General features: G+C 31.7%; 2 protein-coding genes across 4 annotated transcripts; both read left to right on the top strand.

Annotated features, from left to right (window-relative positions):
* The first annotated feature begins 11,910 nt into the window (after positions 1-11,910).
* On the top strand, positions 11,911-16,237 carry LOC140810581 (serine carboxypeptidase-like 51). Its single transcript, XM_073168425.1, has 13 exons — positions 11,911-12,200; positions 12,332-12,426; positions 12,556-12,663; positions 12,755-12,995; positions 13,122-13,165; positions 13,255-13,322; positions 13,405-13,510; positions 13,632-13,831; positions 13,921-13,990; positions 14,304-14,354; positions 14,516-14,568; positions 14,670-14,802; positions 16,070-16,237. Exons 1-13 carry the CDS (start codon positions 12,062-12,064, stop codon positions 16,136-16,138), a joined length of 1,377 nt encoding a protein of 458 aa, XP_073024526.1. The 5' UTR covers positions 11,911-12,061; the 3' UTR covers positions 16,139-16,237.
* Positions 16,238-17,468: 1,231 nt separating this feature from the next.
* On the top strand, positions 17,469-26,423 carry LOC140808979 (vacuolar protein sorting-associated protein 41 homolog). Of its 3 annotated transcripts, XM_073166399.1 has the most exons (20): positions 17,469-17,781; positions 18,059-18,328; positions 18,426-18,605; positions 18,689-18,761; positions 18,852-18,949; positions 19,326-19,458; positions 19,583-19,673; positions 21,268-21,370; positions 22,468-22,571; positions 22,668-22,761; positions 22,862-23,017; positions 23,088-23,150; positions 23,309-23,374; positions 23,762-23,962; positions 24,608-24,685; positions 24,766-24,885; positions 24,971-25,051; positions 25,156-25,241; positions 25,661-25,742; positions 25,819-26,422. In XM_073166399.1, exons 1-20 carry the CDS (start codon positions 17,536-17,538, stop codon positions 26,251-26,253), a joined length of 2,760 nt encoding a protein of 919 aa, XP_073022500.1. In that variant the 5' UTR covers positions 17,469-17,535; the 3' UTR covers positions 26,254-26,422. The 3 variants fall into 3 exon arrangements, with proteins under 3 accessions (XP_073022500.1, XP_073022499.1, XP_073022501.1); XM_073166398.1 differs by having other exon boundaries at positions 17,470-17,781; positions 18,689-18,949; XM_073166400.1 differs by having other exon boundaries at positions 17,515-17,773; positions 18,689-18,949; positions 25,819-26,423.
* Positions 26,424-26,983: the final 560 nt, after the last annotated feature.

Here is a 26,983-nt window from a genome sequence, read left to right as displayed (position 1 = left end):
TAAAGAACATTTAATGAAAGTTGCAGCACGTGACAATAATGTATCCATATTGTCGAACTATAGTACAAAAAGTCGTTGAACGAGAAAAAAAACTCTAATACTATATATCGAGAATACAAGCAAGAACTCGATACATAAAAAGAAAGAAAAAGAGATACATTCAAAGCAACAAATTAAAAAAAAAAAGTTTGCATACTCAAAATTTTTTTCTAAGTACATTTCTCATATATATCATACACTGCTCACCAAGCTTCTTTAATATATTATCAGATCTACAAGGATCATTCAAAGTTTCAAAACAACTACTCGATCATTTTCTGTTAGAGATCGTCCGAAAATTTGCAAGAATTTTAAATCTTAAGATTCATTCTTTGTTATATCTGTGGTGTTTTGGTTGTTTGACTTAAATTCTCAACCGCGCTGTAAAAGTTACTAGGTGTTTCAACTTAGGTAGTGAATAAGAAATAAGATTGAAGCGAGTTGTTACAAAAAATTTATAAAACCAAAATCTTCTAGTTAATTCCTTTCTAAGTAGAAAAAGGAGAGACACAGAAGGATTTTGTCCTCAAACCATTTACCCTACCGCATTTCCTTATCTTGTTGATTATCTACATTGAAGTATATAATAATCAAATGAATCATCGAACCATTTTTCCACACTATTTTTTAGTTAGTCCGTTTCCTTATAATTAATAAAAACAGGTATTGCACAGCCAAATATAAAGACCGTTCGAAAAAATCTTAAAAATGTTTATTCACTCATCTAAACACATTACCGATCCTAACAATATCATATTTTTAAAATGAAAAATCATTCATTTTCAATTATAAAAATTAAGTTTTATTCTTATGTGATAAAATATTGAATGATTAAACATGTTATAGTGATTTCTTGTGGCGTAGAATAAGTTTTTACGCATGTTTTTAGCTGAAAAATAGTAGTAGTAGTATACGTGAAAAGAAATTAAAAAGAAACATCGAGAACCAACTAAGTGATGAGCAAAACTAATTAAATGCCTTTAATATTATCATTTATGACAAAAATTTGAATCGATAATACATTTTTTGGTACCCAATGCTTATCATTTATTGCTTTGTGACAATAGGAACAAAAAACAATGGGCGGCTCAAATTTGAATAAAAAGGAATCCTAGGATAATATATAGGAGTGGTCTATATATATATATATATATATATATATATATATATATATATATATATATATATATATATATATATATATATATATATATATATATATATATATATATATTAAATTAAACTAATTTAATAACTTTCTGTGAGAATTTATGAGTATATATACCTTTTAAGACTGAATTGAAATTGGTAAATTAATAATCATGGTTGGATATTTAATAGAAAATAAAGCCTATAAAAACGAATTTTTTATTATTGGAACTTCACAAGCATATTTGGAGCATAAATAATAGTGTAAATTTAACCCACATCTAGTTTAAATTTCTATCTTTACAAAATTATATAAAAATAAATACAGAAATATACATACATATATATATATATATATATATATATATATATATATATATATTATTCCCAAAACCCTAATTTTTTTTACACCAATTTAAATAAATAGTACCTTCAAAAAAATTAATCATTTATCGTCTGTCCTCCGCTTCTTCGTTGCTGGCTCCGGAGAAACTCTAGAATCATCCGGAAGTGATCGGAAGAACAATTCTAATTCCTCTTTATTTCTCTGGCTTGTATTTTCGAACAACTCACGTTTCGGCAATTTTTCCCTGTGCAGAAACACCTTCTTCCTCTTCTTCGGCGGCGGAGGGGGGCTGCAGCTAGAGCTTAACTCGGGGATTTTATGTTTTGAGGCATCGGGAGTTTTGTACCCTTCATCGCCGCCGTTTGGCTTCGACTGCTCATCATCTTCTTGTTTTTGTTCATCTTCTTGTATGTGAACTGCATCTTGTTTTGTGGTTGGGTGATTTTTTTCAGACATGGATATCGGGAATGGAAGAGAAGCTGGAATACGTGCAGAGATGGAAGTCTCTTTCGGGTGTAAGTTTTGTATGGGATAAGTGAAGAGTAGACAAACGAGCTTGTCGAACATGTTTCAGCCTACATATTAGACTGTTGGAATTAGGACTATGTAATAAAAATTTTCTCAAAAAAAAAAAAAAACTTTTTTTATATAAAAAAACTAAAACAAATCAGAATAATTTTTGCATAAAAACGGCCTTCGAAGTCAAAAAAGTTAGAAATTATCTACGTTTTGTCAACCTCGCAAACTCCGTTATTGTACGTATAGATGATCAAAAAATAGGGACCAGGTAGTCTAACAAAAGAAATTATCATGACAAAAATAGAAGGGAAGGATAAAAACATTTACATGTGCCTTTCACATTAAATGCTAAAAAAAAAATTTATGGCAAAAATACACTTATATTTCATATAATAATTGGTAGATTGGAAGAGAAGCTGAAATGGAGGCTGAGGCATAGATATTTTAATATATGATTTATAAATAAACAAATTAAAAATATAATATATTTTATGAAACAAAATTTTGATTCGTCCCTTATAATAATGCGCTGGCCCTACCCTCGTAGAAATTTAGCTTGAGTTTTAGTTGGATTTTTCACAGTATAGAGTGACGGGGATGTATCCAATTGACCAGCCCCTCGGCTCCCTTTAATTCTTGTTAGTTTGGTTGGGTAAATTTGATTCTAGCTAGGCGTGTATTGTCAATTAATATGTATTTTTGGGTTTTTTGGGGTATACTTATGTGTTATAATATAATATTTGTAAGATTGTGTAATTATATCCAAAAAATTATTTGTGAAAACGTACGTATATTTATACTCCGGGTCTGATAAATCGCATCACAAAATTTAATTTCGCAATTGTCTGTCTATATACAAATTATTTGCATAGGATGCCGTTTTGAAATCGTGGCATATTATTTCTAGCTATATTATATCATATTATATTATATATATATATATGAAAAAGGACATGTGATTGGTGTATGTATGGGCGTGGAGTTTTCCCCGCCAACCCCGTTTGCCTCCCTCACATGGCCACTTTCCGTGTATTCACACACAACATTATCTCTTTTGTTGTCATTCATTTCAATGATATGCATCATCATCGGATTCAGCGCACACACGTTCGATAAAATAAAATAAAATAAAATAAAATAAAAGTAAATGAAGGTTTTTTGGCCCACTTTTGAAAAAAATTCAGTCATCGATTTCATCCCATAATGTACCTTGGATTTTAAAGATGTTTTCAAGATGTAGGCATATCCGTATCTGTAGTAAAAAAAAAATACCGACGTCATATTTGAATCATCTCTACGCAAAAACAAGGAAATTTGATCTCGTTTATTTGAAGGAATCCTAGAGAGTCATCGTTAATGGTTTTTATGAATATTTTATTTTTTGAATTTTATTGTGTTGCATTGCGAGATGTTAACAGGCTAGGGGTTGTGCGTAGTGTTTATATGTACGTGTGTACCGTGCAACAAATTTGAAAGCACCTTTTGTGTTTGCGTTGTGTGATGCGTGTGTTAGAGTAGATGTGGTACGAACTAGCTGTTGTGTCGAGTTTTGTTAACTCTTATGTTACAAAAGATCTTTATTTTAATAGTATTTTATATTGTATTCATTCTGATATTTACTTTTTCTATATTCACATGCAAATTGCATAGATAAAAACTTTAAATATAATATAATACATTAAATTGTCATTGTCCATACACAAAGATAACAAGACCTCCCTTAAGGGTGAGCAAACACCCTGTATGGAACAAACATAACAAATATAACATGTATCTATAAAAGAATATATGATATACAATACATACATGTCGTGGAGGTATCAGGTCAATTGTCCATCTACTAAGTATGTATCAGAATCAAACAAATTGCTATCAAATATCAAATCTCGAGTAGGCATACCTGCCTCGGTCATGTATAAAAGAATATCCATATGACAGCATCAACGAAGCTCCATCAAATCTCCAATCTAAATCATCAATCGTAGGGGTAATGAATAACCATATTTTTTACGGACCATATAATACCAGACATAACATCGTTTTCATAATACCTGATTTAGATCGGCGACGGTTCATAAAACCGTAGTTTTTCGTGACGGATTTTTGAAAAAAGGTCGCTAATTAGGGACAGGCTTAAGATTTTACACAGCTGTCGCCAATTAGCGATAGGTCTCGATGGTTCCCATGCAATGTCGTTAATGAGCCACAATTTATCATAAATTGTCGCTAAGTAGCGACTCTTTTTTTAAAATTGTCGCTAATTAGTGACGTTTTATATACTGTCGCTAATATTTACGACGGTTTTAGTTAAACCGTCGTAAATATTTTATTTGCGACGGTTTTTGTATAAATCGTCGCAAATTTAGCGACGGTTTGAAAAATGATTTTTTTTTATAGTGATATATATATAGACACACACATGGCAACCGTGAATTAATTGATCTTTGATATTTCATGGTTGCTAATTATCTACAAATATGATTTGGACCCATCAAATCCAAACAAGGAATAATTGATATTTGAATAATATTTTTAGAACTTTAACCATTAAGAAAACTTCGTAACCTAATTATTATACACGGTTTTTGAAAGAATAAAATCTCAATAATTATCTATTTTAAAAATATAATTCACTATTTTTAAAATTAAATAAATTATTTTATGTAGAGTCCATATGCACGATCGCATCCCTCATAATTTTATATTTTCCAAAATTTCAAATTTCAGTTCCAATTATAATTATATTATGAGCTGATTTACGACTCGTAATTTACATAATCAACGTTAATCAGATCATAGGGTATTATACATTTATATGTATTGGTTTTCAAGATATTCATAAGATCATCAATGATGACATATCACATATCATTATCTTTGGCAGCTAAATGTGTCTGCATAAATTTTCCAATCATCATAATTTTTTTTCGAAAACATCATAACCTTGTTAAATAATGTCACTTAAGAGGTCGAGAAAAACCCTATCTGATACCATTTATTAGGATCGGAGAAAGATTTTAGTGGAGATGAATAAACTCATTAAAATTTCCTTTAAAATTTTAGCTGGTCTTAATAGTTGTTGCTTGAAAATGCTTATTTCTAGACTGGCTAAATGCAACTTGACCACTAAAAATGATTTTTCAAGTGAGCAAAAGTCCGGCTGAACAAGAGATATAATATATATTCAATTAAGTAGTCTTTTAACACAACTATCATACAGATATATGGAAACAAGTAGATGTTAAGTGACTGAAAATAAAGAGCACAAAATTTATGAAAGTTCAGAAGAAATATCCTTTTACATCTCATCTTCTTACACTCAAGAAATGAATTTACTGAAATATTATGATTTATACAACTCTTTGTACAAAACTACTTCATTTAATACTTATCAAATATCTAAACTAAAACTCTTAATATCTTCTACACAAACAAATCCAAAATATCTATTGAACCTTAGGTTCATACAGATACATATACAAATACAATTCTACAATAGATAGTTTGAACAACTAGGGTTGATAAGACAACACAAATTATACCAAATGATCAGACATGAACAATGTGTGTGATATAGAGCAGCAATAAAATTAATCAGTATAGAGTGCTCAAAATCCTTGATAAGACAAATCGTGTAAGCTTCGGTAGTCTTCTTCAATCTTGAATCACGCCTTATATAGATTAACTCTTTCAAGAATAAGATCTTCAATAAAATGGATACTTGTACTGATTATCGACACAAAAGCGAGATATTTTTGTCTTCTTTCCTTTCGTAGGTAACAGTTAACGAACCTTGGCATGTATCCAATTATAACAATAAACAATTTTTGAAAAGTTGATATATGAGAGAGAAAAATTTGTGCATAATTTTATCTTATTAAAGACAACTGGAAATGCAGATAATGTGCATTGTTTGGTATATGTACACACTGCTGACGTGAACCACTAGCTAGAAATTAAACTGCAGTTTTAGTTTTCTAACGTAGTTTGGTTAGAGTCGTGGAAGTAGCTTGATAGAAATGCAACCTAACTATCAACATGACTATTTGATTTATTCAGTCCAACAAGATCTTGAAGAATAGGTTATCAGACTTCACTTCATGGTGTCCAGCTAAAAACCTGTAAATATATAAAAATAGCAGTTGTACCCTAAAACAACTAAAAAACTGATTGTTATCACCAAAACGAAGATATTTTCAAGCTAACATAAACTACTTGCATATATTTTATTCAAAAGACATCACATTTTTAATTATAGTTTTCAAAATAGATTTTCTAAATCTATATACAAAGGCAAAAACTTGAGTGAGACGGTCTCACGAGTCGTAGTTTGTGAGGTCATCCATGAAAAAATATTACTTTTTATGCTAATAGTATTATTTTTTATTGTGAATATCGGTAGGGTTGACCCGTCTCACAGATAAAGATTCGTGATACCGTCTCACAAAAGACCTACTCCTATACAAATATTCGAATATATATCATTATTTTAACAAATATATTCATACATCTTTCATAACATTTGCTATTTTTCAATTTTTTTCATATCTTAATAATTTTATTTGATTTTTAAAGAAATATTCATGTCAAATTTTCAGCGTTTTGGTAAAACATATACTATGAACATATTTAGCGTTTTATTTTTAAAAGTTGATGATTCATTAAAAAAAAAATTATTCATCCTCCACAATTTTATATTTTATATAATATAATTTATCTTAGTGATTGCATAAACTCTATCCAATAGTTGATTTGATGTGAAATATATTTAGTAAGACATTATTTTTATTATAAATCAATAAAATTTATTAAATTTATAATTTTTACTCCAGATTAGGATACAATTAATTTTTATCTTTTCAAAATTTTAATATGGTTTATGATACAATTAAAAATTTGAAAACATAAAAAATTAAGGATGAAATTTATGATTTTTAAATTAAAAAATATATTATTTTAATTTTAATTATTGCGTAAACATCTTGTAGATGTTCACTTAGAGCTTTTTTTAGTAAACATAAGATATATATTATATGTTATGTTATATACATATATATATATATATATATATATATATATATATATATATATATATATATATATATATATATCAGCACACAAGTTCAATAAAGTAAATAAGGTTTTTTTTGGGCCACTTAAATGAAGATATTCAGTGTGTACTGAAAAATTCATAAATTTCATCTCAAAATGTACCTTAGATTTTATAGAAGCTTTTGAGGTTTAGATGAGTTGACCTTGGAAGTTAATATCAGAAAAACAAAGAAATAAAGAGCCTACGAAATCACACACACACACAAATATATATATATATATATATATATATATATATATATATATATATATATATATATTTACAGTCACTTAATTCATACCAAATGCCAAGAAAAATACCAAATAAACATCATTATTTTGCAACCTTAGTTGTCTTGGTATGCGATTGAATGAATCTTGAATTTTCAAATTAACTTCATTCTCCACCTGTCGATCCGATTTATCGAACTAAGGCGACAAAAAAATAAACAGTGCTAAAAAAACCTACACAACCTTTAACAATTTTTATACCTCACAAAATGATTTCACTATTATATAATATAGGTTTTGTTCACATATTTATTGTCATAAATTTTTTAAAAATACAATAAGATTTTTTAGGATTAAAAAAAGTGTTCAGCAGTTGAATTTCATCGCTTTCTTTGCAATTTAACGGGCTGAACTGTTACATAAATTGGACCTCGCATGCGCACTACCCAGATAGATGAACCATATATTTCTTTCTGGGCCTATCAATCCATCCGACAGAGATGACATTTATATAGATGAACCATATATTTCTTTTGTTTAAATGTCACGAAATTTTTCAGAGACAGAAACTTATGTACGACAATCTTATGTATCAATTTTTTGGGAGATATATTCTATTTGGATCACCCATAAAAAAATATTATTTTTTTTATTGTATCACGAATAAAAACCCGTGAGACCATTTAATAAAAGACCTACTTTTTTTTCAGATATCCACGTAACTTTAATATATTTTCATGTTTAGTTTTTTATATGTTCTTTTTAAAATTTGTGTTTACCATTTCTAAATATATTTATTAGTTGAGAGGGAGCAATATCTACTTGAATATAATAGAAATAAAATGTGACAAGCTTTATATTTATGGGATTTAATTTAGTCAATATTTTTGGGTACACACTTTCTATAAAAATAAGCATTCAATCAGATTTGGCATTGATGTTTGTTAGTGGCGTGGGTGAGAGAGCATGCGAATATTTGGCACGAAAACACTTTGTATGCAAATGGTCCCTCGACTCGAACAAAAGAGGAGCAAATATAAATGTTTTTCTAAAATAAATGGTTTATGAGTGGGTCTCATATGACACTGTCACACGGATCATAATCATGGGTCAACCCTACTCATATTCACAATAAAAAGTAATAGTGTTAGCATAAAAAGTAATATTGTTTCATGGGTGACCCAAATAAGATATTCGTCTCACAAATACGACCCATGAGACCGTATCACACAAGTTTTTGCATATATATATATATATATATATATATATATATATATATATATATATATATATATATATATATATTAATTTTTTTCTTTCAAAAATATTAAAGCACTTCACACCCAAACGATTTTTGAGCTGACTTCATACAACCCGTCGCTTTCGTTATTGGCTGCAAACTTTCCACTCACTTAACTTAAATCAATAATATATATATATATATATATATATATATATATATATAGTCTGATTTCTAATATAGATAATATTTATAAAATTATATGTGCCACTTATCAATATTTGTTGGTAACAATGTAACTCAATTTTTTTAAAATATCGTAGAGAAGTTCGAATGTCACGTTTCGATGTGTCATCTAACAAAAACAATGATTGTTCTGCAATAATAACTATCAGATAAGATAATATTATTATTCCATCTAATATTTTGTCCACTCGGTATATATATTATTTTTAAAAAAAATTCAAGTTAAGCTGGCTAGCAATAAAAAAAAACGACAGAAAAGATAAAAAAAAATGATGAATCGCACATTTTTTGTTTTAAAATGAGATGATATTTTATACAAAACGAAAATCGAAAATAGATATCCTTTTATAACATAAATTCATTACATTTTTGTGCCTCGATTTGACCCATTTTATAATTTTTTTCATTTGAAATATTAAAATTCTGAGTAGGGGTTTACTTACATTCTAGTCGAAAGATGGTTTATATTTTAATTTTTTTTAAAATATCTTTAAAATAAAGAAAATTATTGGAATTTTGAAATTTATTTTTTTAGATGAACATTAAATAAAATCTCAAATGCAGTAGGAAATAAGATAATAGGAAAAGATATCAAAATGCAGGAAATTTTTCTTTCATAAAAAGGTGAATATTCTCTCATTTTTTCTTAAGTCGAATAAATTGAATACTACATACATATCTCGTTACTTGGAGTATAAAATTGTTCCAATAATTTTAGTTGCTCGAAAAATGAAAGAAATATTTGAAAAATGATACAATCAAAGTGAATGTTCATCAAGTATTAAAGAAAAAGATGGAGTGTGATTCATTAATTTTTTTTATGCTCTACTCAAATGAAAACTTTGGTAAAAGAAATTTAGATTTTTTTTTTTTTTTTGCTATCAAATGACACAATTTATAATATGTAAGTTATTTTTTTTATTTAATTTTATTTTGTTATTTTTTTTAAAAAAAAATTCTCATCGATAAAATATGTACCATAATTTATTGTTTAAGATGGCCTATTTTTTCAAATTCGTCTTTTGCCTAAGAAAAGTCAAAAACGGCCTTCTTAATATAGTATAGTCTATAGATCAACAAATCACATCCACTTTTATTTTTTAAAATTAAAATATACATATTCTTAGAATTAAAAATATTTATTTGTAAATTTTCACCGTATTTAATATTTTTTTTATATACATATTCTTAGAATTAAAAATATTTATTTGTAAATTTTCACCGTATTTAATATTTTTTTTAAAAAAATATTATGATAAATAAACTTACGATACACGATATCACTTGGTGATCCTAGCTAGCTGTATCATCGGTGGATTGATAGAATTAAATAATAATATACGTGAAATGTTGATATTATCGAATTCAATGTATAAGATACATGCAAAAACTTGTGTGAGACGGTCTCGCAGGTCGTATTTGTGAAACAGATGTTTTATTTCGATCACCCATGAAAAAGTATTATTTTTTATGCTAAAAGTATTACTTTTTATTGTAAATATGGGTAGGGTTGACCCGTCTCACAGATTATGATCCGTGAGATAATCTTACATGATACTCACTCTAAGATACATGTGCTAAAACATATCCGTTTTATCATTAGAGTATGTTTGGAATTAATAGGATTCGGTGAGATTTAGATTTGAAAATATTATTTTTGAAGTTTGGAAAGATGCAATTTCAAAATGGTAGTGATATTTGATGAAATTTGGTGGGATTTGACATACTTAGCTGAAATTTTTACAAAATAGACAAGATTTCAATGGATTTCATGAAAGTTAGGTCATAAAAAGAAATAAAAGTATTTTTACTAATACATTTTTATAACTTGCTCACAAATTTAAAATTTTCTTCTCAAATTTTATAAAGTACCATTTATCCAAAAATGCATATCATCAATTCACAAACATTTCGAGGAAATTATTTCAAAACCAATTTTAAATATTTCTATTAAAAAAAATTGTTTTAATAGTAAAAGCTGAATTTATCAAAATTTGATAAATTCATTTTTAATAATAAATTTTATAATTTTTTGCATTTATTTAAAAAATGTTCAATTAGAAATAATTTTTATATGTTCGAAAATAAATTTTTTCCTTGGTAAAAAAATATAAATATGTATATAAGTATTGTTATAAACAAATAATTTTAAAAAATAGCAATACAAGAATTTTTAATATAAAATGAATTTTTTTTAAAGTTAAAACAAATTTCAAATTGCATTTAAAAATTTTAACAAACACCAAAATTGAATTCCAAAACCATGGATTCCAAATCTAATTCCAAATCCAAATCCGATTTTTTATGAGTGTGTCGTGAGACCGTCTCACGGATCTTAATCTGTGAGACGGGTCAACCATATCCATATTCACAATAAAAAGTAATACTCTTAGCATAAAAAGTAATATTTTTTCATGGATGACCCAAATAGAGACTCGTCTCATAAAATACGATTCGTAAGACCGTCTCACACAAATTTTTGTTTTTTTTATTTGTCCAAACATACTCTTACTATTACTCTGATAAAATGGACAAATATATTTCGGCAATTATTTTAATAAATTCGAATGATAGCTTATAAAAATCAAATCAAAACTTTAACTTATTCATCCAGATAATAATAATAAAAAAGCTATTTCGATAAATTTAATCAATGATGCCACTATATTGACAAAAATACATAAAATTAAAAATATAGTATAGAAAATTATGTTTTAAAAATAAATGTTATAATTCGAATAAATTTATTAGGCGACGTATCAAAAACATTAAAACATTATATACTTTTACTTTAGCACATATACTTGTATACATAAAGATATCATATATTTATTTCATTACCATCCAATCTTAGATATGATATTATAAATTATATAAAATAAATATAATAAATTAATATATATAAACCAAATAATTTTTTATAATTTTAATAATTTATCCATAAAAAAGGGTCATGGATGGAGCGCTGAAAAATTCAATAGAAATAAACCGTGAAGTCAAATACCTTTGGCCTCTCCTCTTGATCTGCACCCCCACTTTTTTGGCTTATTTCCGTTGAAGCCGAGTCAAAAACTCAAGGACACCTTTTTGCATATAAAACCCCGCTTCCACATTCCCACTGGTCACTTCTTACACTGCCCACTCCTTTCATTTTTAAAATTCTGTGAAGTGGAAAAGTTCACCTTTTTACTGTTTTCGTGATGAAAAAGTCCCGTTTTGTTGCACCTCATTTTGCTTATCTTGTGTTCTGGATTCCACTTTTTCTTCAAGTATCAGCAGCCAAAGCTGCGGGAACTGGAGATGGATCAGAGGCGTGGGGATATGTTGAAGTCAGGCCCAGTAAGCTGCTTTTTATAGAAAAGATTCAATTTTTACCGCTTATTTCTCATGTTTTGGCTGAGAATTGCTTTCGTTTTATTGCTCTGACTTCGTGTCTTGTTTGGGCTGCATTGCGTATGTATATGCAACAGAAGCCCATATGTTTTGGTGGTATTACAGAAGTCCAAACAGGGATCAATATCCAGACAAACCATGGCCAATCATTCTTTGGCTGCAGGGTGGACCTGTCAGTACAGTATTTTACTTATTACATTTTCAAAGATCATTGCACAAATCGTGATTCACATTGTCAAATGGATGATACCCTTTTCCTCTGATTGAAATTTTACTCTATTGTCTGAATCTGGTTAATTAGGGTGCTTCTGGAGTTGGGATTGGGAATTTTGAAGAAATTGGGCCGTTGGATACAGATTTGAAGCCAAGGAATTCGACATGGCTAAGCATTGCTGATCTCTTATTTGTGGTGAGAATTGTGTATCCTTTGAATGAGCTTAATGTTCATTGTTCAGTAATTTTTATTTTTTGTTGTATTTATTTGTTTTGTTTTCGTATAGGATAATCCTGTTGGAACTGGATATAGTTTTGTGGAAGATCCAAAAATTCTCGTGAAAACTGATTATGAAGCTGCGACTGATTTAACTACACTTTTGATTGAAGTTTTCAATAGAAACCATACCCTCCAAAAGAGCCCTCTTTATTTTGTTGCAGAATCTTATGGAGGAAAATATGCTGTTACCCTTGGATTATCAGTTCTCAAAGCTATAGAATCTGGAAAATTAAAGCTCAAACTTGGAGGTGGATCATTATTCTCTAATGAAAAAAAATAAAAAAAATAAAACATTTCAATGTTTTAGAAAAACCCAAGTTTGAATCATGAAATTCATTGAGTTCTATGGTTTTTATAATGTATCGTGTATCTAGGAATTGCATTGGGCGACACTTGGATTTCACCAGAAGATTTTGTGGTATGAATTCAACATTCTAAATTAAATGTAGATATTTAGCTTTGCAACTTAGTCTAGTAATGTTCCAAGATTTAACATGTTTAATGCAGTTTTCATGGGGTCCTCTCCTCAAAGATGTCTCCAGGCTAGACAACAATGGCCTAGAAAAATCAAACAGGTCTATTTCTGCTTCATTCATGTTCTTGTTCTCAGAAGAAAATAAATGTTGTTTTGCTGATAAATTTACATTCAGAAAACAGTTTGGCTGAGCAAATTAAACAAGAACTTGATGCCGGTAAGTTCGAAGAGGCTACCGAATCATGGAGCGAGCTGGAGAATTTTATTACTGCTAGCAGTAACTCGGTGGTAAAAATTCACCATGTCCCTTTAATTTTTCCTCGGACTCTTTGTTAGTAGCTACCCCTAAAATTCCTTCCAACAACTCAATTTTCGAAGGTTTTAATTACTCGTGATAGAATATTTGCAGGATTTCTACAATTTTCTGTTGGATTCAGGGATGGACCCTGTATCATTGACAACTTCGGAGCTATCTCAGCACATAGCGATGAAGCGATACTCGAGATATTTGAATTCGTTGAGGTCTACCACTGGTGGTGATGTTGATATTGATAGTTTAATGAATGGCGTGATAAAAAAGAAACTGAAGATCATACCAAAAAATGTTCAGTATGTGATATTTTTCTAGATGAAATATTTTCAGCAGTTCAGTAATTTTTTGTTTTCATTTTGATAATGGTCTTGTGTTGTGTTTGCAGATGGGGAGGGCAATCAGATCTTGTTTTCTCTGCATTAGAAGCAGATTTCATGAAGCCAAGGATCGATGAGGTGACAGATTTAAGTATTTTGTGAAACTGACTTCTCGATTCATCTCATATTACAAAAATTTTCATTGTTTTAAAGTAGACGGTTAATTTCTTGACAGAATTTGGGACTCTACGCCGAAAATATTTATTTCTGGTTCTTGTCTTGCTTAGTTAGAGTCTTTGATCGCCCAAGATTTCTGACTTTTGAGTATGTTTCATGAATATTTAAGCTACATTAACTCCACTTCTGAGCCGACAGAAGCCAGTTTCACCGAGTTATAGAGGTTTCTTTGGTTCTGTTTTTGCTTAAATGTTATCTTACCTATTCTTCACAGGTTGGTGAGTTACTAGCTAAAGGAGTCAATATGACCATTTACAGCGGTCAGGTAAGAATTCTTTTCTTGATTTTTTTTTTCTCATTCTACACAAATTGGTTTTTGTCGAGGAAATAGTAATATTTTTTACCTAGAATATGGACTTCATATATTTTAAATAAATAATAAAATATTAAATGAAATTATATGAACTGGTTACCATGATGATGCAGTTAGATGTCATTTGCTCAACAAAAGGAACTGAAGATTGGGTGTCAAAGCTCAAGTAAGTTAGAGAAGAGGTTTCCTTCTAACATATTTACACACACATACACACACACATATATATATATACACACAACTAACATGTAATTGTTTATGCGGCAGATGGGATGGGCTGAGAAGTTTCTTGAGCATGGAAAGAACACCAATTTATTGTGGGCAGGAAAAGATGACAAAGGGTTATTTCAAATCTTACAGGAACTTACAATTCTACTGGATCCTTGGAGCTGGCCACTTCGTAAGTCTTTTTTATTTTCAATTGTTTTCTCTCGAATATGAAATTTTGAGTTTAATGTGTTTTTTAGCGGTCAGTAAATCCTCGTCTCAATAGTTAAATGCGTGTTCAGATCAGTCAGATCGTCTTTTTTTCCTCAACTCACTTGACTATCTAAAAAATGTTTTTTACTCGTTGGGCCTACATGTATTTTTTCGGATAAATTCGGCTATATATATTAAAAAATGAATACAAATATATGATATTTCAGAATTAAATGTTTCAGATTTGACAGTAATTTATGATTTTTAATATCTAAATATGTATGACAAATTTTGATATCAATGATATGTATTTTTCGGAGTGATAAAATCTTGAATTTATATTTAATTATATTATTAGGGATTTAAAAACAAGCTTTTTTTTAAAAAAAGTGTTTATTTTCAACTTGAGCTAGGGGTGTCAAAATCGGATACGACTCATCAATCCGATACAGTTCAACCCGAAAAAAATCAGGTTTGATTTTTTGGGGTTTTGAAGTGGTCAGATCGAGTTGGATCCAATAACTAACCCCAAAAAAATAGTTGGGTTGGGTTGGGTTTGAGTCAACTCAGATCCCGAAAATTTGTATTTTTTTAAAAAGAAATACAATTAATAAATAGAGTAGGTCTCATGTGAGACCGTCTCACGGATCTTAATTTGTGAGACGGGTCAACCCTATCCATATTCACAATAAAAAGTAATACTCTTTGCATAAAAAGTAATACTTTTTCGTGGATAATCCAAATAAGAGATCCGTCTCACAAATAAGATCCGTGAGACCATCTCACACAAGTTTTTGCCTAATAAATATTGACTCTCCTAACTTAAGCGTGTCCTTGGTGCTCTCATTTTCTGTGTATATATATATCCAAGTGTGTCAGAAAATCTCTTGGAAGAACTTTTCGTGTGAGAAAACCAATTAATCGTCGGTGATCGAAACCAACCCTATTAATTTCCACAAATATATATATATATATATATATATATATATATATATATATAGTTTTGGTATCCTGCTCATCTACCGTGCACACTTATATGAGCACCGATGAAGTGTCACTCATCCATTGGATGTGATGAAATATAGAAAAATTAGACATCTAATGGATAAGTGACACCTCATCGGTGCTCACATAAGTGTGCATGACATTAAACTGTATTATATATATATAAATAAAACTGATATGCTATTAATTAATTAATTTCTTCAAATAAAAAATAAATTAACATTATTTGGTCTGAATTTCAGGTTCCTGTTGACCAGCCCTGTGTGGCACTGAACATTATACGTGGCGTCACTCAGTCTCCAGTTGCATAGATCTCAATTTTGTTATTTGTATTGAATTTGAAAACATACGATGATTTAAAGAAATGTCACACAAGCATTTTAATATCAATCAATTTATTTTTGGTGCCTTTTTCCTCTTCTTTATTAATAAATTATTTTTATGTATTTTTGGGGATGAGTTATGATTTTTTTCCCATAAAAATTAAGAATGATTTTCTAAATAAAAATAATTTTATACTCTCGTCTGATACCCACCCGATCGACCTGCCACAATCCATCGTTTAGGTGGGTCGGATCGTTCAGTCCGTTGGGTGGGTAGGAATACTCTCGTCTAATATAATCCGCGACGGTTTGTCGCTTAAAAACCGTCGCCGATTTAATCAGCGACGGTTTGTCGCTTAAAAGGTGTTTCAAAAAGTCGTCGCTAAATGTTCGAGCCGTCTTATAACTTCCGAACGAGCCGAGCCCGAGCTTCAAACCAAAGGCTCGTAACGAGCCCGAGCCGAGCCCGAGCCGAGAAAATAGTTTAACGAGCCGAGCTCGAGCCTGATATTGTTTGGCTCGGCTCGACTCGGCTCATTTACATCCCTACTCACTATGCTTTGTCCTGCCATTTGTGCATATTAGGGTTTAGGGAATTATTAACTCAACTCGTCCATTTTGAAGTGAGATGTGCAATTCGATGGATCTGATCTATTTTGACAATTCTAATCCCAAATAATGTCGTTTTCTCGACTGGCTCCCGAACGTTGCTTATCTAACAATGCTTTATAATCTTTTATTAAAATGTGTCAAATTAACTAACAAAACTTTTTATGAGGGAACTTAAAATTGGAGACGTAAAATTTAAAACATAAGTAATCAAATAAGAAATCATCCTCGGTTTACATTTTAAAATTTTAATAGCAAAATATTTTAGAAATGTTTTAACATAGTCTTTACTTTATGATATTAATTGCTAGAATAAAAAATAGTTTAGCACACAAACTACTATTAAATTGATAAACTAATATATGATCTATTATAAATGACGTAATCGATACATGAAGTAATTAAATAGTTAATTTTACCTTATATTTAAACTGATTTTAAGTCAAATTATTATTAAATTAAATAAGTTACACATTTACTTATGTGAGACTGTCTCACGAGTCGCATTTTGTGAGACGAATATCTTATTTGAGTCATTCATAAAAAAATATTACTTTTTATGTTAAACGTATTATTTTTTTTGTGAATATCAATAGAGTTGACTGTCTCACAGAAAACTTACTCCCATAAACTATTATAATGAATTATGACAAATTATTTTTATTCGTCAAATGGCAAATGAAATAAACTTGATCCAGCAAGTCCAGATCCTTCGAGTATAACAACTTTTATTAAATAAATAGCTAGCTATTCTCTTCGCATCAAGCTTAACCAGAATGTCACCGAAGCCGTCGGAGAACGGAATGGAGGGCGACGACGAAAGAGAGGAAGATTCGGACGAAGAAAATTCGGAGGCCGAGGAGGAGGAAGATGAGCCTCGCCTCAAGTACCAGAGGATGGGCGGTAGCGTGCCCACGCTCCTTCAAAGCGACGCCGCTTCGTGTATTGCCGTTTCCGAACGAATGATTGCGCTGGGTACTCATGGTGGCTCCGTTCACATTCTTGATTTTCTTGGTAATCAAGTGAGTCTGGTTCTTGTATTTTGGTTGTAAAAGTTTAATCTTTTGTATTCTAAAAAACTTGATTAAGTATATACAATCTCATAGGTTAACAGCAATGATTGGTGTTCAGGGTATTTAAAAGCATGGCCAATGACTTTGTTCTGTAATGTAAAGGGCACACATTATATCAGAGTCTCTTATACTAGAATCCTGTAGTTGTTGATGATATAACCTGGTTGTGTTATTTGACAAAGTAGTAACTCACCTTACAATCACATGGATAACTTTTTTTCTCCAGGTTAAAGAATTCAATCCGCACACTTCTGCTGTAAATGATCTTTCCTTTGACGTAGAAGGTGAATACATTGGAAGCTGCTCTGATGATGGTTCTGTTGTAATAAATAGTCTTTTTACTGAGGAGAGAATGACATTTGAGTACCATCGCCCCATGAAGGCCATTGCATTAGACCCAGATTATTCAAGAAAATCATCAAGAAGATTTGTTACTGGAGGTTTAGCTGGTAACTTATACTTCAACATGAAGAAATGGATAGGGTATAGAGACCAGGTATATCTAGGTTCCTGGCATGCTTTATTCCCGTGTTAAGTTTTCTCAAGCTCTCTGAAATTATGGCCGCTCAGTTGAATAATTATCTTTCTCCCAGATTTTGCACTCTGGTGAAGGTCCAATTCATGCAGTGAAATGGAGAACTAGTCTCATTGCTTGGGCTAATGATGCTGGTGTAAAAGTTTATGATGCTTCTAATGATCAGCGTGTAACGTTCATCGAAAGACCTCGAGGGATCCCACGCCCTGAACTTCTGCTCCCTCATTTAGTCTGGCAGGTTTGAATACCGTTTGAAATAAATGCTTAGCAATATTCCAGATAATGATGTGTTTTATATTGCGTGTTTTATCCTGGCATTAGGATGATACTCTGCTGGTCATTGGATGGGGAACATCTGTTAAAATTGCATCAATTAGAACCAACCAAAATAATGGTGCTGAGGGGACATTTAAGCATTTTTCAATGTCTAGCATGAACCAGGTGGATATTGTGGCATCTTTTCAAACCAGCTATTTCATTTCAGGAATTGCGCCCTTTGGGGATTCTTTGGTAGTTCTAGCATATATCCCTGGGAAAGAAGATGCTGAGAAGGACTTTAGCAGCAGTGTTCCTTCACGCCAGGTATTTAATTCGTGGAACGGTATTGCTAGCTTTGTGCAACAATAACTGTGTGATGCTCGTTGTACTGATCTATAGTTCTGTCAATCCATGCTAGTCTCGTATTGTTAGAGTTGGTTGTCTTAGAAAGTATTAATGGCTTGTTTTTATGGTTTTAGTGTCTTTGGATTGGATTATAAGTCTTCTATGATTGGTCTTGTGGATATTTCACATTCTAGGAATGGAGGTTGATTTTTGTATGATCCCTTGACCACCTTTACCATAACCATATGTTGGCTTGTTTATGAAAACATTGCATGTTGACAGAATGATCTTCCCTTTGTTTCTCTATGAAGTTGAGTGAACGAACCACTTAAGTGGGTCAATCTTGTAACAATAGGGAAATGCTCAGAGACCAGAAGTGCGAGTTGTCACTCGGACTAATGATGAGCTGGCAACTGATGCGCTACCTATTCTTGGCTTCGAACATTACAAGGCCAAAGATTATTCCCTTGCTCATTCTCCTTTCTCAGGTTTTGCTTGTTTTTATGTGTAATCTAATTTCAAAATACAAGTGATTTTATCCCCTTGCTACTTCATTTTGTTGTGAGTTAAAATGATATACGTGGTGAAGATGCCATTGTGCCTGTGCTTTAGGTAGCAGCTATGCTGGTGGTCAGTGGGCTGCTGGAGATGAACCCTTGTACTACATTGTGTCCCCAAAGGATGTTGTAATTGCTAAACCTAGGTTAGTGATACCTTTTCCTTATTTTCCATTAAATACTCTCCTGATATCTTTGTTTTTATATCAGATGACGCATTGGAAACATGAAAATAACTTATATTTGACATGCTATTTTGTAAAACCTATTACTTAGTGTAAACGTGAATATTGCTTACTTATCTTAGTTTTGTTCTTTTTTGTAACAATGGCACCTGATATCATTGCAAAGATCCATAATTGAATAAAGGAGCAAGGATAAGCAAGTAGCAATGTCTTGAACACTTAGGATACACTTATATGGTGTGAAAACATTGTTGGTTGGAAGGAACTACATTTCATGTATATATGTTAACACCAATTCAGTCATTTTATGTGTTTTGAATAGCTAAGCCATGTGGCTTTTAGCTCCATCCAGCTGACCAATCAATCATGTTTGTACCTTCCACCAATTTGAACTAATTTTTAGTAGGCTGTTGTGACTTGGAAGAGTATGAAGTCATGAAACACCATGCGATTTACATGCATGGAAAGATTTTAAGTCAGTCCAGTTAAGAGTTGGTTTCTTTCTGGTCCTTATTCATTAGCATCATTGACTGTGATTAATTTTTATAGAGAGAGTTAGAAAAACATTATGTCTTGTCATAATATTTCGTTTGAGACTTGTTACAACTTATTATCAATATTGCTGCTGCAGCTATTGTTATATCATTATCATGTGTCATGGGCCTTACATGTAATATTCAATTGCAGCAAGTGGAAAGTCGAACCCAAAGAATAAATTGATCTGTTATCATCTTTTGTTTATAGGATTTGCCGTTATCTTTAATTTTTTGTTAGGACATGGTGATATCTATACTACTAATAAAGCAAGAGAGTTTAATAGTAACCACCTTTGGCGAAGCCTTTTTCTTAATTCCAAAACTGCTAAATCTAGTACATATTTAATTTTATAGAGTATGCTTCAATTTTATTATTTTATAATTGTAAGAAAAATCATCTTACTTCATTTTTTTTTTAAATCTTAACTATATCAGAACTGTCAAACAATACGGGTACAAACACAAACACACACACACAATGTGTGTGCCCGGTTGCTTGTTTTTATTTATGTTTAGGATATGATGATCTTTTGTTTTTGGTTAGGATATGATGATATTTTATTTTTAGAAGTTAATTATCTTTATTTGAATTAGTGTACTCTATTATATATAGAGATGAATCGCATTAATAAAATTATCATGAACATTATTCACGATCTTATATTACGGGATCCAAGGTTTTCTCTCAACAAACCTCAAAACCAAGAGATCGAACGGTTCTCTCTGACGAGCCTCCGATTAAAATAAACACGGATCTTAATGATCATCCCATAAATTGCCCCATTATGCAATCCATTACTCGCAGCCATAACATTATGTTTATCTTGTTTTTTGATTAATATTTCTAGAAATCCGGCATGTATAGAAAATCAATCTCCCCATATTCTACCAAATAAGATGAATGGAAAAAATAAGAAGTCGTTATCTCTTGATTATTGTCGTCACACCTTGTTCACATTTCGTTTGAAGTTAGTCAAAGGTTCTGAACTATGAATCTTTAATTGCTTTTTGGCTGTTAGGGATGCAGAAGATCACGTAGCGTGGCTGGTTCAACATGGATGGCATGAGAAAGCCTTGGAAGCGGTTGAAGCTAGTCAGGCACGGAGTGAGCTTCTTGACGAGGTAGTTTGTTTAAATTTGGGCGTGCTAGGTTTTTGAATTGCATCTGTTGTTGCTCATTGTCCAAGATTAGTCAGTTATTTTAGCTAGTGATGCTACCTACTGTCATCTGTCGTGACTTTTGCTTCTGTTGGACACATACCATACTTGTAGATTCTTTTTCCTATTCCTTTCAAGTGCAGTGAAGTTAGAGTGCTAATTTTAAGTTTTTCGCCATGGGTTCTACTAGTTGTTGGCTACAAATTCGATATGTTATTTCAACCATACAATTGTGAAATATGATGAGTGTGAATAAATTCTCAGGGAGCTTATAATGTTGTTTTTCAATGGTCAACAAAAATAAAATTGCTAACAATAATTGCTCTGTAGAATATTTATCTTGATCTTTGTTACATCGAAGTAATACTGTATCACAGCTTTTCATAATTGCAATGCATGAAGGTTGAATACACTCAAAGTGTATATATTTTAAGTACTTTTATGACTGATAATAAGATGGATAATATTTTCATACACCAGAACAGGTATTTCTGGTTTGCATTGGTGTAATTCTGAAAATTTTTCAGAATGCAAGAGTAGTAGCAATTCACGTAATTTTAATGTTTGTTTGTAAGTTTGAGAATCTAAATAAGTGGCTTCTTTTTCCTTTTGGCACTTGCTATATCCAATGCTTTCTCTTTTATTATTTATAATTATAATGTTCGACTTCCTGGAGGTTTTACTTCTTCTGCCATGGAGCTCTGTGCTGTGACTGGAAAAGTATGTCAAATTTCAATATTCAGAATAACTAGAATAATAATTAATAACCCGCAGTGAAGCATGGGGTTGATCCTCATATGCTGATTATTGCAAGAAGTCTTTTTATGCAGAATGGAAGTGTTTTATATGTTGTTTTAGCTGTAGAGCTCTTGCGAAGATAGAATTGTAAATTAGATTTTCTAAATTGATTTTGTGAAGCAAGGTGCTTGTAGATTTTAAATAATTATAATGCAAGTGTTAAGACTCTTTAATAACTAGCCACAATATAATGGTGATGTGGCAGAGCACTGTAAGGATAATCTTTTACAGAACGTATACAATAATTTATCAAATCAATACAGGTGGGATCGGGATATCTTGACCATCTAATTGTGGAACGCAAATATGCTGAAGCGGCTTCATTATGTCCAAAATTATTGCGCGGATCAGCTTCTGCATGGGAAAGGCAAGACAGTAAATGCATTCATCTGTCTATACTTATCTAGTTGATAAGCATTTTCTCAGTCTGTTTCATTAACTGGCGGTGTGGCACTTGATTCAGATGGGTTTTCCATTTTGCTCATCTCCGTCAACTTCCCGTGCTGGTTCCCTACATTCCTACTGAAAATCCAAGGCTACGTGATACTGCCTATGAAGTGTGTAATTACAAGTGTTTAATACAGTTCGCCTCCCATCTTTTCTGTGTTGTAATTATTTCAAATTGGTAACTGGGGATGAATCTCTGTGATTAACTAGGTTGCTCTTGTTGCTTTGGCAACAAATACTTCATTTCACAAGGATCTCCTATCAACTGTTAAAACCTGGCCACCCGTAATTTATTCTGCTTTGCCCATTATCTCAGCTATCGAACCTCAGCTGAATACGTCATCTACGACTGATGAACTCAAAGAGGTTAGTTTCAGGAAATTCTGTTCGACACATGCTTCTTCATGTAACTTATATGGTGCTACTTCCATGTCAGGCTCTGGCTGAGCTTTATGTAATTGACGGGCAATATGAGAAAGCCTTCAGTCTGTATGCTGATGTAAGTTAGTCATAGTGATTCAAGTTTGGTCAGTAAATACATTCAGAACCCTTTTCAAATGGTTGCGATGTGCCATTGCAGAGTATGGGATTGAAGTTACTGTTCCTTTAAATTCACTTGTTTGTCCTTTATTTAACATTAGTTTCTTTGTGTTTCAGCTTATGAAGCCAGGTGTATTTGATTTTATTGAGAAACATGATTTGCATGATGTCATTCGGGAGAAGGTATTTTCAGCCCTATATTGGTAGATTGAGTCATTATCATAATAAGTAATAACCTATAGTTACTCCCTGCTAGATTTTATCCCTCTATTACCTTTATGAGACCCTGAATTCAGGTTCCATTTCTTTAAATTCTTTTGCCCCACAGTTCTTTCCCAAAAAGGCTTCACAAAACTTCTTTATTTAGTTTTGCTCCACTGTCAAAGTCCATATTTGGCTGTGCGTATTCCACCAATTCATGTCATGCTGTAAGAAATATAATTGGAGAACTAAATGTAAATCACATTTCTGTCTAACCGTGTAGAGCAGTATTTTCAGGACAAATATGTTGCATCATATTCATAATCTTTTTTTAAACAGTTAAATTCGTTTCCTTCGCATGCGTTTTAGGTTGCACAGCTTATGATGATAGATTGCAAGCGTGCAGTTCCATTGTTTATCCAGCAGAGAGATCTCATAAGCCCATCTGATGTTGTTTCACAACTTATGGCTGCGAAGAATAAATGTGATTACCGATACTTTTTGCAACTATATCTGCATTCTCTGTTTGTGTCAAATCCACATGCTGGAATGGAGTTCCATGACATGCAGGTTTGTGGAGATTGAACATCCCCTCTGCTAGTGCTTTATCTTTCAATGATCTTCACGTCAACAGTTTTCAATCACTTTATTTTATTGGCCAAGGATAATCTGAAATATGCCAAACACCGTTAGTTCCGATATATGAAGTAAACTAAGTGAAGAACAGTTTTCATTTAAAGCCATATTTACAATCCCTCTGGGTAGTGAAATTTGAATTGACCCAAAATAGAAATGAAACATTGTGAATTGAATCTGATGTGAAAAGAAAGAGGTATAATCCATTGTGATGTGTCATGAATGGGCAATGGTATCCATGATGGAGGCTGGTGCGATGATGCCGTTGGTGTTGACTGTGCGTAAGTGTTGGTAAGTACTGTAGGTGATGTGTAGCTTTCAGGGTGAAGATTGAAGATGTTATGTTTTGACATGTCTACATCATTTTCTTTGTCTTTGATGATTATTACATCCATTCAGACAGCATTTTCTGTATTGATGTTAGATATGTTTACAATATGAGCTAGTAAGTACCACCTATATTATGAGGAAAAGGCCTTCCAATTGGAAAAGAAGCTGTTCAATATGTATTTAGTGGATATATATTTTTCGCACGGCATGTCGATGACAGTTTTTCCATGTTTGGACCACATTCAACAGGTTGAGCTCTATGCCGACTATGATCCAAAAATGTTGCTTTCCTTTCTTCGAAACAGTCAGCATTATACGCTGGAAAAGGTTTGCTTCCTGGGTGTGTTATTTGTGTCTAATATTCTATTATCTTTTGGCCATAGATGATTTATGAAAACCAATCACAGGCATATGAAATTTGTGTTAAGCGAGATCTGTTAAAAGAGCAAGTCTTTATTCTTGGAAGAATGGGAAACTCAAAGCAAGCCTTGGCTGTAATTATCAATAAGTTGGGGGATATAGAAGAGGTGACCATCTTAATGCTCCGTTGTCCATTGATTAGTTTTGAAACATTGTTGTGATAAGATATTTACGTCTCTTGATTATTTGCAGGCAATAGAATTTGTAAGTATGCAGAATGATGATGAACTCTGGGAAGAACTTATTAAGCAATGTTTAAACAAACCGGAGATGGTAAGTTGTCAACTGCCTCTGACCAAATGCACGTAGACTGCATTTACTTTATTCTAGAAATTCCCGTTTGGTTGATTTTATTAAATTCTTTGTCCAATTGGCAGGTAGGGGTACTTTTGGAGCATACCGTTGGTAATCTTGATCCCTTGTATATTGTAAATAGGGTTCCCAATGGTTTGGAGATACCCCGGTAAGAACATTCCATGGTTTGGACCTTTTGGTTTCTCTTGTAGTAAATATGCGTATTTGGTGAATTTATTACATGGAAGAATAGTCACTGGGGTAAAATTTAGTAAGAAATAGTACTTCAGCTTCATTTCAGTTTGGTGCTACAAGAGTGTGATCTTTATTCCCTTACGATGTGTTGTGAGTATTCTGGTACCGCTAATAGGACCTGTTTACTGGGTCCTTGTCAGAATTTCCATACACTGAAACCTGGTGAAGTCTTCCCCTTCTCGTGTCACTCAACAGTCCAAACACATTTAGCTTCTTGCCTTTGTTTTTGGTTACAGAAGCACCAAATTGTAAAACATCAGACTCCCCCTTGTTCCCTTTCAGAATTTTTTTTCTACATATGAAGATCATCGATTCTAAATCAAAACATTTCAGGTTGCGTGATCGTCTAGTTAAAATCATCACGGACTATAGAACAGAAACTTCCCTCAGACATGGCTGTAATGATATCCTAAAGGTATCCTTGCTCAAGAGTTCCTTGCAGGCCTTGTCAAAGTGAAATGGTTTATAATCATCATTTTAAAATTTTGTAGGCCGATTGTGTTAATTTGTTAATCAAGTATTACAAGGAAGCCAGACGTGCTATATGCTTGAGTAACGAAGAAGACGAGGCCCACACTAAAACAGATAAAAACCAGTCCTCTCAGTCGTATGACCGATCTCTGAGCCTCAGAAGCATGGAGGTGAAGCCAAAAATCAGAGGTGGCGCAAGATGTTGCATGTGTTTCGATCCATTTTCGATACATAATGTGTCCATATATGTTTTCTACTGCTGTCATGCGTATCACGAGACGTGTTTGATGGATTCCATCAATTCACTTAGTGGTAGCAAAAAGAAACCTGCTCCAACCCCTACTCAAGATGAGTCGTTGTTTTATAAGTATGAAAATGATGATGATGCTGATGATGAAGTAGAATATGATGATGCCCAGATGCGTTGCATCTTGTGCACTACTGCTGCAGGTTGAACTTCTATTTTGTATTTTTGTCTGAGATTTTACAACCACGATTTTGCCTGGGCAAGGTTATATTCTGTATGTGTTGGTCATCATATCAAAGGTTGGCTGGTTTGCTTTTCAAACTAAAGGTGCAGGTTAATACAAGGTTAAGTGGAATTTTTTTTTAAATTCCTAGCCGTACATAATTGTTTATTTTTATCTTTTAATTTATGGATAATGTGATGATTTATAACTTTAAGTCTGTAGAATTTGAGTTAATTTTTGGATAAAACAAATATGTGTAATTAACTAATATTAATAAGTTAGTATTAATGGAGCGTTATAAATCAAATGGATTCAAATTGCACCATTATAAATGGTTATGATTTTTCTCATAACCGCAAATTCTAAAAAATTATTAAATCGATATTTTCACTTGAAGAAATTAAATGGACTTAACCATTAAATAAGAAGCAGTTTTTATATTTTCTAACTCAAATTTCATGATGCAAAATAATATATCACAAATTGTAAGAAGTAGCCAGTTAAAAAGTATATAAATTATAAAAAGTGGACACGACATATATTAGCAAATTAAATTAGGTTTTTTATTGTAATGACTATGGACTATTCTGATATTGGGCTCCTTCGGGAGCTTTGTTCCATTTTGGGTTTCACCAGGCTTTTTTCTCTTATGGGCTTTCTCATGCGTCATTATTCATAGGACTCTCCACATCAAGATGGTGGAGTGGTACCTCCC

Source organism: Primulina eburnea, chromosome 13 (genome assembly GCF_022965805.1).
Source record: "Primulina eburnea isolate SZY01 chromosome 13, ASM2296580v1, whole genome shotgun sequence".
In the NCBI taxonomy this organism is placed as follows: domain Eukaryota; kingdom Viridiplantae; phylum Streptophyta; class Magnoliopsida; order Lamiales; family Gesneriaceae; genus Primulina; species Primulina eburnea.
Note: the sequence above shows the minus strand (reverse complement) of the source record. Positions and strands in the feature narration are given on the sequence as shown.